Below are 13,252 nucleotides of genomic sequence, written 5' to 3' on the forward strand. Positions count from 1 at the left end.
TTTAGAGATATTTTCTTATAAATTTAACAAAAATTGGCGTTATTATTGTTTTTTTTTTTTCAAAAGGCAATTGGATTAAAGAAATCGCACTAGGGATGCAACCCTTACAACAATATTACACTGATTTGAAACAATCAAGAGGAGCCATGTACCAATCAAAGAAACTAGATGATGGAGAATACATGTCCTTACTAGCTAACCAACTCCAAGAACAGGGCCGGCCCAATCAATGCAGAGGCCCTGTTTTAATTTTAAAAATGAGCCCAATTTTAAAATATAAATAAAATTATAATAATTAAAAAAGACAAATAAAAAATACAATTATAATTATTTTGAGTTTTGATCTATCTCTATTTTTGTATACATTGAGTTTTTATCATCGCATTTTTTTGATTTATTGAATTTTTAATATAACATTTTATTTATTTTGATTAATATTTATGGAAAAAAATTAGATCTTTCAAAATTTGGGGCCTCCTAAAATTTGGGGCCCTGTGCTGTAGCACTTCTTGCACATGCACAGGGCCAGCCCTGTCCAAGAATAAAACATAACATTGAAAAACACGACATCGAAACTATAATGGCCTTGCTAAAAAATGATGGTGTCCCTCATACGCCAAAGACTCCACGAGGTAGCTATCCAAATAGTGTTTATCCTTCTCCTATCATTTAGCGATTTTGTTGGTGCACAAAGAATAAAGATGGTGACAAAGAGAATAATAGAATAACGGCGCAAAAGAGATGAGAGAATAAATGTTGTATTCTACTTGCGTTGTTTTTAAATGACAGCTACTACAAGGCTATTTATAAGAAAAGAAAATCTTGCCACATAAGCCCTAACAGACTAAACTTAGTGAACAAGTTTAGGGTACAAACAGTACAGTACTACAAAATACTAAAGTACCCTTACTACTAAACAGCTAAGCTAATGGGACCCAGACAACATCTTCTGGTCAATATTATCTTCTGAGTAACCATCAGAAGATCAGCCCACATCAGAATATCAGAAGCATCTTCTTCTGATTAACAACAACTTCTGAATATTGAATTACTCTTCAATACCATCCCTTAATTCATATTCAGCTAGCCAAAATCTACAACACCAACTCCATCCCTCAAACGGATAAGGTGTTCAGTCTTGACATCCTTCATCATAACATCTGCAAGTTTCTTCTGGTTGCTACAGTGTGCAACTTCTGATACTCCATTTAAAAATGCAGATTTCTCCTTGAAAACCCATCTAACGTTGATGGTTTTCTTCTCCTTTGGAAGCTTAGTTAACTTCCAAGTTTTGTTTCCTTCTAAAGCCTCAAGTTCTTCTTTTATGGCATTCAGCCAGCCTTTCTTCTTGAGTGCTTCTTCAATACCCAATAGTTCAGAATCTCCTTCTGATTCTAGAACCATATCTCCTTCTGGATTTTCTTCAGAAGTTTGATTACCACCAGAAGTTCCACCTTTAGAAGTTGGATCGCCTTCAGAAGCTCTGCCTTCAGAAGTTCCAACTTCATAATCTTTTCTTTCAGAATCATGACCACCGTCAGAAGCTGGACTACCTTCAGAAGCTCCGCCTTCAGAAGTTCCACCTTCAACGTCATGATTAACACCAAAAACATGATCATCTCTAGAAGCTTGTCCTCCAGAACCTATGTCTTCAGAGTTTTCCCTTCCAGAAGCATGACCACCACCAGATTCCTGATCATTATCAAAATCTGGATTAGAATCAGATTCACCATCTGACTCATCTTCAGAGTCTCCAGAAGATTCTTCATCTTCTGACTCTAACTCTTCTTCAGAACTTTCAAGTTCTGACTCATCATCAGAAGCAGAATCTTCTTCAGATTCTGACTCATCTTCTGATTCTCCTTCAGACTCAGAATCACCTTCGGATTCTGACTTGTCTTCAGCTTCAGAGTCATCTTCTAACTCTGACTCATCTTCAGAAACCTCAGATTCTGACTCTTCTTCAGAATCTTCAAAGTCATCTTCTGATTCTGAATCATATAAAAATACTCCTTCAGAATATTCAGAGTTATCTTCTTCCCCTTCAGCATCAGAAAATGACAAACTCACAGGTTCCTCATCAGATTCATAAGCCATTAATAGCACAGGTTCATCATCAGAATCTCCTCTGGCTATTTTTGCTTCTTCTTTGTTTGACCAACAATCTTTAGCAAAGTGGCCAAACCTATTACAACAGTAACACTGAACCATTCTCTTGTCATACTTCTCCTTTCCCTTCTGATGTTTCTCCTCATCAGAATAGAAGACTTCTGACTTCTGCGACCTACCATGTTTTTTCAGCTTCTGGTCCTTCTTGACAAAAGAAGCCTTCAGAGCCTGCTCAACTTCCCTCTCAGAAGTTCTTTCAGTCAGACGCAACTCTTACGCCTCTAGACTACTTTGCAGCTCTTCTATTCTCATGGTTTCTAGATCTTTAGAATGTTCAATGGATACAACAATATAATCAAATTGAGGAGTAAGTGACCTCAATATCTTCTCTATGATTACTTGTTCAGAAAGAGTTTCTCCACAAGCCTTCATCTCATTAGTGATCACAATCACTCTAGAGATATACTCAGAGACTTTCTCATTGTTCTTCATGTTGAGATTCTCATATTGCTTTCTCAGGGATTGAAGCTTCACCTTCTTCACTGATACGTCACCACCGTAACACCTGACCAGTATATCCCACGCCTCCTTTGACGTCATAGAATCAGCAATCTTCTCAAACACATTCACATCCACACACTGATGGATGAAGAACAACGCCTTTTGGTCTCTCTTCTTCGTCTCTCTCTGCGCTTCTCTTTGTTCTTCCGTTGCATCCGCTGCAACCGGAATATACCCTCCAGTGACAAGATCTAGAACATCTTGAGCACCAAATAATACACGCATTTGAATCATCCATCTATTCCAGTTTTTACCATCAAGAACTGGAAGTTTGGTATTCAAGTTGCTTCCACTCATCTTTAAACTTGTGCAGATAAAAAACTGATTTCACTCACACTCACACAGTGTTTCCCAACCCACAAACAATCAAGAAAAATGTGATTCAACACAACTTTGTTTCCCCGAAACAAAATCAATCACACAGTCACACAAACTCACGTTCACTCGTGTTTCCCTGTGTTTGGAACCGGAGCTCTAGATACCAATTGTTGGTGCACAAAGAATAAAGATGGTGACAAAGAGAATAATAGAATAACGGCGCAAAAGAGATGAGAGAATAAATGTTGTATTCTACTTGCGTTGTTTTTAAATGACAGCTACTACAAGGCTATTTATAAGAAAAGAAAATCTTGCCACATAAGCCCTAACAGACTAAACTTAGTGAACAAGTTTAGGGTACAAACAGTACAGTACTACAAAATACTAAAGTACCCTTACTACTAAACAGCTAAGCTAATGGGACCCAGACAGCATCTTCTGGTCAATACTATCTTCTGAGTAACCATCAGAAGATCAGCCCACATCAGAATATCAGAAGCATCTTCTTCTGATTAACAACAACTTCTGAATATTGAATTACTCTTCAATAGATTTCACCTTAGATTGTAAGGTTCCAAAATCCATGAATTCCTCCAACGTAATAACGAAAGCGTTTCCCACCCACGAATGGATCCTACTCCACATCGTTTTGGATAAGTTGCAAAGAAAGAACAAATGAGCCAACGATTCCGGGTGATTCCCGCAAAACACACACAAAGGGTCGGAAGAGATAAGAGCGATACCCCTTGATAACAATAAATCCTTTACCGGAAGCCTTGCTATCAATAGCCTCCATGCGAAGAATTGAATCTTAGGAGGAATTAACAGCTTCCACATATCGGTCAGCAATTATTGTTTGTGTATATATATAGTAATAAAAATTATCATTTTGAAAATCTACTAAATAAAAAAAATATTTTTATTTGATATAGTTTTTTGGATGTTTTTTCTTCATATTTTAAACTTTTGAAATTGTAGCCTATGGATATAAACTTAAGTAATTCTTTTAAAGGAAATATAATTTTTGAAAAAATTTCTAACAAACAAAACTTTGATTTTAACTTGTTTAGAAATTTTTTTAATATAGTTTTTTTTTTTTTCTAAATTGATTCTAACTTGAGAGAAAATATGATGTTTTTGTTTTCTCTAGTTAATTTATAGCCTGAAATTAATGGTATAAATCGCTTTTAAGGTGAATCTATCCATAACAACCCACTAGGGGCTGATAGTTGTTTGATTGATTTTTTTGTTTTTTTGAATAGCAAAACAAGCAAGGAAAAGTTGATAAAATAACAGAAACAATGCTCAGAAAATAACTAAAATAGCAGGAAAAAAAAAAAAAAAACAAAGATAGAAAGAAAGTAGAAACACCAACAAAAATTCAAACTCAAAATAAGCAGGGGCTTAACGATGGGCTTTATTGAGAGATAATTCGAATCGTTGCCTATTGTTTCTTCAGTACTTTAATAATCTTTGGTTTCTTAAGTCTTGTAGGGTCAATAATCAATGACTTTTGTCAAAAGTCTTTGCAATGAGATACATATTAAAAGTTGAAAAGCCTTTGTTCATACAGAAAACCATTTGTTCTAAATGAAACCTGAGTTCTTTTGTCCCAAACTCTAACAGTATAATAAAAAGGGGCTTCACTGAATTGTTATTTTGAGAAGGTTTTTAAAAAAATTTAAAATCAGTATTAAAGTAATTTATGGCTGACAATGTTGTTTCTAGAAGTTTGGACCACTATTAGAAATACACGATTTTTATGTGGAATTCCGACAGATTATAGCAAAATAAGAAAAGTACAAAAATCGGGATGATGCATGTATAAGCATGTCAAAAGGTAGGGTTGATGCTCTAATTAGAAAAATACACTCAACCTCAACTTCATCTCTTATATCCCAGATGCACTTCTTCTACAAGGTTGAAAAAAAGTTAGTAGATAATTAAAACAAGAAAGTAATTAACACAATAGTTACTTAAGATGAATGCATTCTACCTAAAATTTAAAATCTATCCTTATCCTTTTTCACAAGTTATCCAAATGTTTTCCAATTTTTTTTATATAAATCTTGAATTACTTCCTTTATGCTTGTTACAGCAAGCCTACTCAACAAAAATGGTAACATGTATACTTAAAATATATAAAAGAAACTGATGAGTTTCCTTCAGACATAATAACCCATCTTCCATCTATCTTCAAATACTCATTTTCCATCCCATCCACACTCTCCTCCTCCAAGTAATCTCTTTCTCATAGGTTTGTTCAATTTCTTCATACCTCTGTTGATCTAAAACGAATTTTTTTATGTTATTATGTTATGTTAGTCAAAAGTCTTTGCATGAGATACTTTTTAAAAGTTGACAATATTATAATTTTAATTCGATAATGATCAATTGAACATACATACAACATATCATTTAGTGTGAAAACCAGATAATCATACAAACATATATATAATTAAAGTATCTCCAAATTGATATTAGAAATACTTGGATCCATTGAAAAAAAACCTTTTGACGGTAATTCTTAAATTAGAAAAAAAAAATAAAAGCAAGAAACGCATATTTAAAATTGAAAAAATGACTCGCTTTTCAAGTATTACAGATATCAATTGAAAATAAAACTTAAATTCTAAGTTTTACAGATCTAAAATTGAAAACAAATTCATTTACATATTTGAAATTACAAAATGCAAGCAAACTCGGATCTATATGGATCTATATGTATCTGAGATTTTAGAAAACTCGGATCTAAAAGTTCAGATCTATAAACATCAAATTTCAAAATTTTAGATCCGAGTATTTCTCAAAAGTAATCCAATTGTTTATCTCATTTTGAAAAAAATTGGATGAATAGAAGAAAAATAATGTATATATTTGCTATCTCATATGTTTGTCTATCAAGATCAATGGAACTTATTATTTTGGAAATTAATAAAGAGCATCCACATGAATATGAAAGCATGGTTGATAATTTTAATTTATGAAATTGACTTAAAAAAATACCACAAATAATGTGAGTTGACATGATCATTGTTTTATTATCTGGAGACATTACAACACACAACTTAGTATAAGTTATAAATAAATGATGATGATGAGCAAATAATGAAACCCTTAGTATGGTGATTCACTACCACCGGTGGCAGGAGGTGTATAAATGCAAGCAACGAGTGTGCCTCCATTATCACATCTCACTTTAGCACATCCAAGTTCTAGTGATTTAGACCAAACCACCTGGATATAATGACGACATTCTCCACGGTGACATGTGTTTCCATAGTGATCATAATATGGTTTTTCATCCACCCACAATTTCACTGCATCCGCACCACTTATGTTCTTCGTGCTCACCGCGATATTCTTTCCGTAAGCGAATATATCACCCTTACCAACGGACACGTCCACCTTACAGTCTTTGTGTTGATTAACATAGTCCTGGGCAGCTTCAGCAGCAGTGGCATTCCAAAGAATATTTGGAATACTGAAACCGTCAAGTGCTACTGCTGATCTTGCTGCGTTGTGGGCGTTCACGTAATCGTCTGCGGAGTCTTGGCCATGTGCAACTTCACTACTACCAATAATAAGTACTAAACTTAAGATACACAATACATAAAATGAACCCATTTTGATTGTCAATATAAAATTTCTAAGTGTTTGGTGAAAATTGTTGATGCTCTAGTCATGTTTTTATATTGATTTTTTTGGTAACATAAACTTCTTTATTTACATCAATAAAATAATATATAGAAAGAATATTATTATTAAGGTTATATTATATGAGTAATGCTAACGAGTGCCCTAGGGACACTGGTTAAGAGATTAAAAAGATAAGTTAAGCATTTTTTAATAAAATAAAAAGATATGTTTTTACCCAAAATATATGTATTAAATGCATTGAAAATATAAATAATTAACTTTTTTTAAAAGAAGATTTGGTGTATTCAATGCATTGAATCTAAAATATTTTCTTAATTTGGAATGTTTAACCAGTACTCCTGGGACACTTGTTAGCATAACCCGTATATTTAGATAATTGGAATATTAATTAAAACTTTATTCGAATATGGAATATGGAATATGAAATTTGAATTAGAATATATACCTACTAAATATACATTAATTTAATATTTGGAATATATTTTATATATAAATTCATAATTGTCTTTAAATTAAATTAATGTTTTGAATTGAATTTTCAAAACAAATTAAATGTTTTACCGTGTATTCATTATAATTTTTTAAATACTTGTAGATTTTACCAAAAAACATGTAATAATCTTATATATAAACAATACAAATTAGATAATTAATTAAATAAATATTTTAATTGGGACACTCGTTAGCATAACCCGGATATTTAGATAATTGGAATATTAATTAAAACTTTATTCGAATATGGAATATGGAATATGAAATTTGAATTAGAATATATACCTACTAAATATACATTAATTTAATATTTGGAATATATTTTATATATAAATTCATAATTGTCTTTAAATTAAATTAATGTTTTGAATTGAATTTTCAAAACAAATTAAATGTTTTACCGTGTATTCATTATAATTTTTTAAATACTTGTAGATTTTACCAAAAAACATTTAATAATCTTATATATAAACAATACAAATTAGATAATTAATTAAATAAATATTTTATTATAATTACTATATTTTATTAAAAAAATTATTATTTAAAATAAAAAAAAAAAGGTTATGAACTATTGAAAATAAAATATAAGTTTTTTTGGTAATGGTAGTTGTTTTTTATACCATTTTCAATCAAGAAAGATGAAAAAAACATGAAACAAATAATCTTTTCAAAATAAAAAATGCTTTTCAACGTCATAAATATTAACTTACAAAAAGTAATTACCAAAAATATTAAAAACAAAAAATTTGGTTCCAAAATTGTTCGGTGATGGCCCGTTTTATCTTGATATTCTTTTATGGTAGATTTTTAACTGGAAACCTTCTCACCGGACAAGTGCCTGCCTTCACAAAGAAAACTAACTTGGACATGTGAGTCATCTTTCTAATAGCATTTGTAGATCGATGCGGTTGCAGAGGCTACCACATTAGTAATGCTGCTGCATTCGTGGTTGCAGACTGCATTTTAAAACATTGACTACATATTGTTAGCTGAAGATTTCGTTTTGCAAACATGGTCCTTCGAAGGATAAAAAATCGAAGGAAGGATGGTTACTGATGACCATCTTTGAAGATAAAAATGGCTCCTGATGGCCATGCTTCGAGAACGAAGATTTCTAAGTTATAACGAAGATAATGAATGCTAAAGCTAGTAGGAGTGTATATCTTCGAGACTTAGACAAATTTTACGAAATATGTTAAGTACTGATGCTTAGTGTATTTCCGTGGTATTTTAATGTTAAGTTATATTGCCACGCGTCGAAGGAGGATTCGGGCGGGAGGATTTGAAATTCGAAGAAGTTTTCATAACTGCCCAGAGACAGATGGCTTTCCGAGGATTCTCATGAGAAACGTGGCATTAGATTAGCGTAGGACCGTTAAGGTCGAAACTAGTATAAATAAGGGTTCTAATGTTAGGATTCAGTGTGTATATTACTCAAGTATCAAGTGTTAAAGAGAAAGAGTTCGCTGAGAAATGTACGTATGACACCACCATTTTAATACATGTGTATTTTCCCTTTATTTTCAAGTACCTTTCAATATTATTGCATTCCATTTACTTCTTGCCATTTACGTTTTCATACTCATTATTTTCATGTCATTTATCTTTGAAGTATTTAAGATTTCTGCACTTTTACAGTTTGTCTCATATTTTATCTTGACTTACCTTTCGCTGAAGTTATACTCACGTGTATAACGAAGTGATTGCTAATTTTGTTTGTTTCGATGAAGTAATTTTTATTGACAAGATGAATCGTAGATATGGTTCGAATGACCATCAAAAACAATCTTTTTGACTATGTCCTAGGATCAATCTAGTCGATCCTGCGAGTAACCAAATCATATTTATTATAGTTTGGAAGACTAGCGGTTGTTTACCGGAAATCACCGTAAACACATATATTAAAATTTTAGGTTACTTTATTAGACCATATTGTTGCAATATTATGATATTCTGAATAAAAATTTTATGATTGATATATAAAGATCTTTCATACAATAACATCAGCATCATCAAAGGGAGTCAAAATGAAAATGGGTAAGAATATTTTCATTTGTACGTTCATTTGCTTGTAAGTTACTTGATAACTTTCTTGACACCATTTTGGCTATTATGTACAGGAACTTATTTTCTTCCTCAAATTCGAGCTTTACATGTCTCAAGCGTGAGTTTCTTATCTGTGAAAACCTAATTATGAATTTACATTTGTTTTAAACATGATTTGCTCACATGATCCGCCAAATTCAGCGTCAAAATCACTTTTTATAAACTGTGGTGGAAGTCAAGAAATAGTCGATGGAAAAACTTATGAAGATGATTCAGGCTTAGGTGGACCAGCGAGATTCCATGCATATCCTACAGGAAACTGGACATTTAGCACCACTGGTGTACTCCCTGGAAGTAAAACTGTTGGAGAATCTTATTCTCCACACAATATCTCTAAACTTACTATGGTAGATTCCAAATTATACACGCGTGCACATGTTTCACCTATTTCTTTGACTTATTATGGATATTGTCTACAAAAGGGTAGTTACATAGTGAATCTACATTTTGCGAAAATAATGATCCCAGATGATCAAACTTATGCTAGTCTGGGAAGGCGCGTATTTGATATATACCTTCAGGTATATAAATGGTTTTAACAACAAAACTTTTTAGGTAAATTATAATCATATTTAAACACTAAGAATTTTTTGATTGAAATGTTGTAGGGAAAGTTAGTGCAAAAGGACTTTAATATTGCGAAAGAAGCCGGAGGAGTTGGCAAGAAAATTGTAAAACAATTCAATAATATTGTTGTTAGTAGTAATACTCTCGAGATTCGCTTGTATTGGGCAGGTATAGGGAAACAGAATCTCCCAATTAATTCTATATATGGTCCTCTTATATCTTCTATATCAGTCGAATTATCTGGTGCGTAAAACTCTTGCATATCTGTAGGAGCAGTAGTTGAATTTCTAATTACAACAATCACCAACATTGATGAATATCAAAGGAGGTGTGACATAGTATTGGATGAATGGATCATACTTCAATATATTTCTTGAAGTTATAGAAACTGTTGATATGTGTAAATATAATATTAAGAATATTTGTATATAAAATAGTCTCACATATACATTATCATGTAATTAGATGTAATTTCTCTACATATAATAAAGTCTCCATAGTGCTTTTCAAAACATACAGTTTATTCAAATGTCTCATAGTCTCTCGTATTTTAACATGGTATCAGAGCCTTGTATTGAAAGTCTTCCAACAGCTGTGCAAGAGAAGACCCATAAACTCAATGTATTAAGGTTTTGGGTTAATATGTGGTGTTCAACTCATTTAAAGTGAATGCTGAAAGCCCAATGTGATGATTCCCGGACCTTCTCATGACGCAAAAATCGACATCTTGTGGAAATCACTCGGACCCTAATTCTCCATGATAATTTCCCACTTCAATTTAGGGGGAATGATATGGCATATTACCTTATAAATTGCATGCCCTCACTTGTCCTTCACAATAAAATTCCTCATTCAATCCTTTTTCCATACTACCCATTCACCCAATTCCTCCTCGAATCTTCGGGTCTACATGTTTTGTACACAATCTCTCCCCTGAGCTTGGTAAACTATCAGCTCGATCACTAAAGTGTGTTTTTCTTGGTTATCATCGATCCCAAAAAGGTTATTGTTGCTATTCACATACTCTGTAACGATACCTCGTATCAGCTGATGTTACCTTCTTTGAGTCTGTTCCATTTTTCGAGTCCAGCCAAGAAACTCTGGAACCCCTTCAGGAAAGTACTCCCACACCTCTTCCGAATGTCTCATCTACCATTGTCCCCTATAATTCTAGGGAACCTGATGATCGGTCACCAATTCTACTTAGTTTTTGTCAATCAGTCGGCAAAAACCTATCAAATCGGTAACACATTAGTTGGTCTTTTATTGTTTTCTCTTAATTTATTTCATATTCCATCTTTGGTATTCTTGCATTGCATTAGTTTGAATTTTATGTCAGTTGAGAGGCTTTTGATATCTTGGTTTGGTATTATTAGTGTTTTCATGTGCAAGTGAGTAGTCTGAGGAACAGGTGCAAAGATGAGAGGAATTATGGGAGTTCAGAGTTGATTTTGCTCGATAATAGAGATCATTTATTTCTCCTTTCGTAACTCTAATTGGTTTGTAATTTTTCTCTTTTTTTGTCGGGGCTATCCCCATTTTGCTGTGTAATAAGGTTGCGAGAACTCTGAGTTTTCTTATTAATATAAACTTGCTTACTCAATATATATATATATATATATATATATATATATATATATATATATATATATATATATATATATATATATATATATATATATATATATATTAAATCTCATTTTCTATATATATAAACACTTTTTGTTGTTATGAATATATCAACACACCATTAATACCATTGACGTTATTCTTTTACACAATAATAATATTGTACAAACATCATTCCAACAGTAATTTTTTAGAACTTCGTATAGTTCCTCTTAGTTGTCTATCATAAATTTATGTTGGTTTGAAATTTATTTCTTCTTTCAAGTATTTTTCGGTTTTTGTAATAGGGTAGGAATACCCTTGTACTCTCTTTCAATGAATTTTTGCTTAATGAAAAATAAAAGATAACTTGTGAAAATCCTGATACAAGTAAATGAATAACTTAATATGGCAATTGGCCAACAATGTTACCAGGTGGATCATAATTGCAACTAACAAACGTTCCTCCATTATCACATCTCACTTTGCCACATCCAACATGTTGTGAATCTCTCCAAACCACTTGAGTATAATGAAGGCATTCACCACCAACACAAGAGTTACTATTATAATCATAGTTGGTTTTCTCATCCACCCATAATTTCACTGCCTCTATGCCACTCAAATCCCCCTTGCTCACCGCAAGATTCTCGCCAAGATACTCGCCGTAACGACCACCACTACCCGAGGGGATCAACTTACAATCCTTCCGTCGATTAGCATAATTTTGTGCAAAAGCAGCAAGATTGTTGTCCCATACAATATTTGGAATTCGAATATTGATATCAATTTTTGATCTTGCTACGTTGTGGGCGTTCGTTCACGTAATCTGCTGGTGAATCTTGGGCATGTGTAATGTGACAATCAACAATGAATATTAAGGTCAAGATATACAATAGAGAAAATGAACCCATTTTAGTAGCTAGGTGTTTGTTAAAAAATGTTAGGGTTCTTGTCATGCAAATATATAGGGTATTTGAGAAGGTTGTTCTTTAGGTCAAAAAAAGGAAAAAGACATAGGTTAATGTTTTCTTGATTAAAAAAAATTTCCCAACCTCTGTATTTGCTTTGTTAAAGTGTTTCCCATGTCACAATTATGTTACATTTGGTGATGAATGTTACCAATTGGATTTAAGTTACGGATTATTAAAAAAAAATTTAACTTAAAGTTAAAACAGTTTTGAGATATTTTCTTATAAATTTTAACAAAAATTGGCGTTATTTGTGTTTGTGTATATATAGTAATAAAAATCATCATTTCGAAAATTTACTTATTAAAAACATATTTTTATTTGATATAGTTTTTTAGATGTTTTTTCTTCATATTTTCAACTTTCGAAATTGTAGCCTATAGATATAAACTTAAGTAATTCTTTTTAAAGGAAATATGATTTTTGAACAAAATTCTAACAAACAAAACTTTGATTTTAACTTGTTTAGAAATTTTTAATATAGTTTTTTTTTTCTAAATTGATTCTAACTAGAGAGAAAATATGATGTTTTTTGTTTTTTTCTAGTTAATTTATAGCCTGAAATTACTAGTATAATTCACTTTTAAGGTGAATCTATCCATAACAACCCACTAGGGGCTGATAGTTTTTTGATTGATTTTTTTGTTTTTTGAATATCAAAACAAGCTAGGAAAAGTTGATAAAATAATAGGAAAAATGCTCCGAAAATAACAACAACAAAAAAAAGAACAAAGATAGAAAGAAAGTGGAAACACCAACAAAAATTCAAACTCAAAATAGGCAGTGGCCTAACAATGGCCTTTATTGAGAGATAATTCGAACTGTTGCCTATTGTTTCTTCAGTACTTTAATAATAT

At 32.0% G+C, this 13,252-nt stretch overlaps 3 protein-coding genes and 1 pseudogene across 3 annotated transcripts; 1 reads left to right on the plus strand and 3 right to left on the minus strand.

Annotated features, from left to right (window-relative positions):
• Positions 1-1,083: 1,083 nt before the first annotated feature.
• Positions 1,084-2,211, minus strand: LOC131597823 (uncharacterized). The gene is made up of 3 exons (XM_058870489.1): positions 2,067-2,211; positions 1,797-1,970; positions 1,084-1,583 (listed from the first exon to the last, which is right to left on the minus strand). The coding sequence occupies exons 1-3, from the start codon at positions 2,209-2,211 to the stop codon at positions 1,084-1,086; spliced, it is 819 nt and encodes a 272-aa protein (XP_058726472.1).
• A 3,814-nt stretch (positions 2,212-6,025) lies between these two features.
• Positions 6,026-6,627, minus strand: LOC131645038 (pathogenesis-related protein 1-like). Its single transcript, XM_058915694.1, has one exon. The coding sequence runs from the start codon at positions 6,613-6,615 to the stop codon at positions 6,106-6,108; it is 510 nt and encodes a 169-aa protein (XP_058771677.1). The 5' UTR covers positions 6,616-6,627; the 3' UTR covers positions 6,026-6,105.
• Positions 6,628-9,359: 2,732 nt separating this feature from the next.
• LOC131597830 (probable LRR receptor-like serine/threonine-protein kinase At1g53430) lies at positions 9,360-10,328 on the plus strand. The gene is made up of 2 exons (XM_058870497.1): positions 9,360-9,770; positions 9,858-10,328. Exons 1-2 carry the CDS (start codon positions 9,360-9,362, stop codon positions 10,065-10,067), a joined length of 621 nt encoding a protein of 206 aa, XP_058726480.1. The 3' UTR covers positions 10,068-10,328.
• Positions 10,329-11,827: 1,499 nt separating this feature from the next.
• Positions 11,828-12,344, minus strand: LOC131624655 (pathogenesis-related protein 1-like; annotated as a pseudogene).
• Positions 12,345-13,252: the final 908 nt, after the last annotated feature.

The sequence above is a fragment of the Vicia villosa genome, linkage group LG1 (genome assembly GCF_029867415.1).
Source record: "Vicia villosa cultivar HV-30 ecotype Madison, WI linkage group LG1, Vvil1.0, whole genome shotgun sequence".
Taxonomy (NCBI): domain Eukaryota; kingdom Viridiplantae; phylum Streptophyta; class Magnoliopsida; order Fabales; family Fabaceae; genus Vicia; species Vicia villosa.

Coding starts and splice junctions, on each gene's coding strand:
- LOC131597823 (XM_058870489.1), bottom strand. CDS start 2,211: ATGGTTCAGTGTTACTGTTGTAATAGGTTTGGCCACTTTGCTAAAGAT. Junction 1,971..2,066: donor ATCTGATGAGGAACCTGTGA/GTTTGTCATTTT, acceptor ATGACTTTGAAG/ATTCTGAAGAAGAGTCAGAA. Junction 1,584..1,796: donor TGATGAGTCAGAACTTGAAA/GTTCTGAAGAAG, acceptor ATGACGTTGAAG/GTGGAACTTCTGAAGGCGGA.
- LOC131645038 (XM_058915694.1), bottom strand. CDS start 6,615: ATGGGTTCATTTTATGTATTGTGTATCTTAAGTTTAGTACTTATTATT.
- LOC131597830 (XM_058870497.1), top strand. CDS start 9,360: ATGATTTGCTCACATGATCCGCCAAATTCAGCGTCAAAATCACTTTTT. Junction 9,771..9,857: donor TATTTGATATATACCTTCAG/GTATATAAATGG, acceptor GAAATGTTGTAG/GGAAAGTTAGTGCAAAAGGA.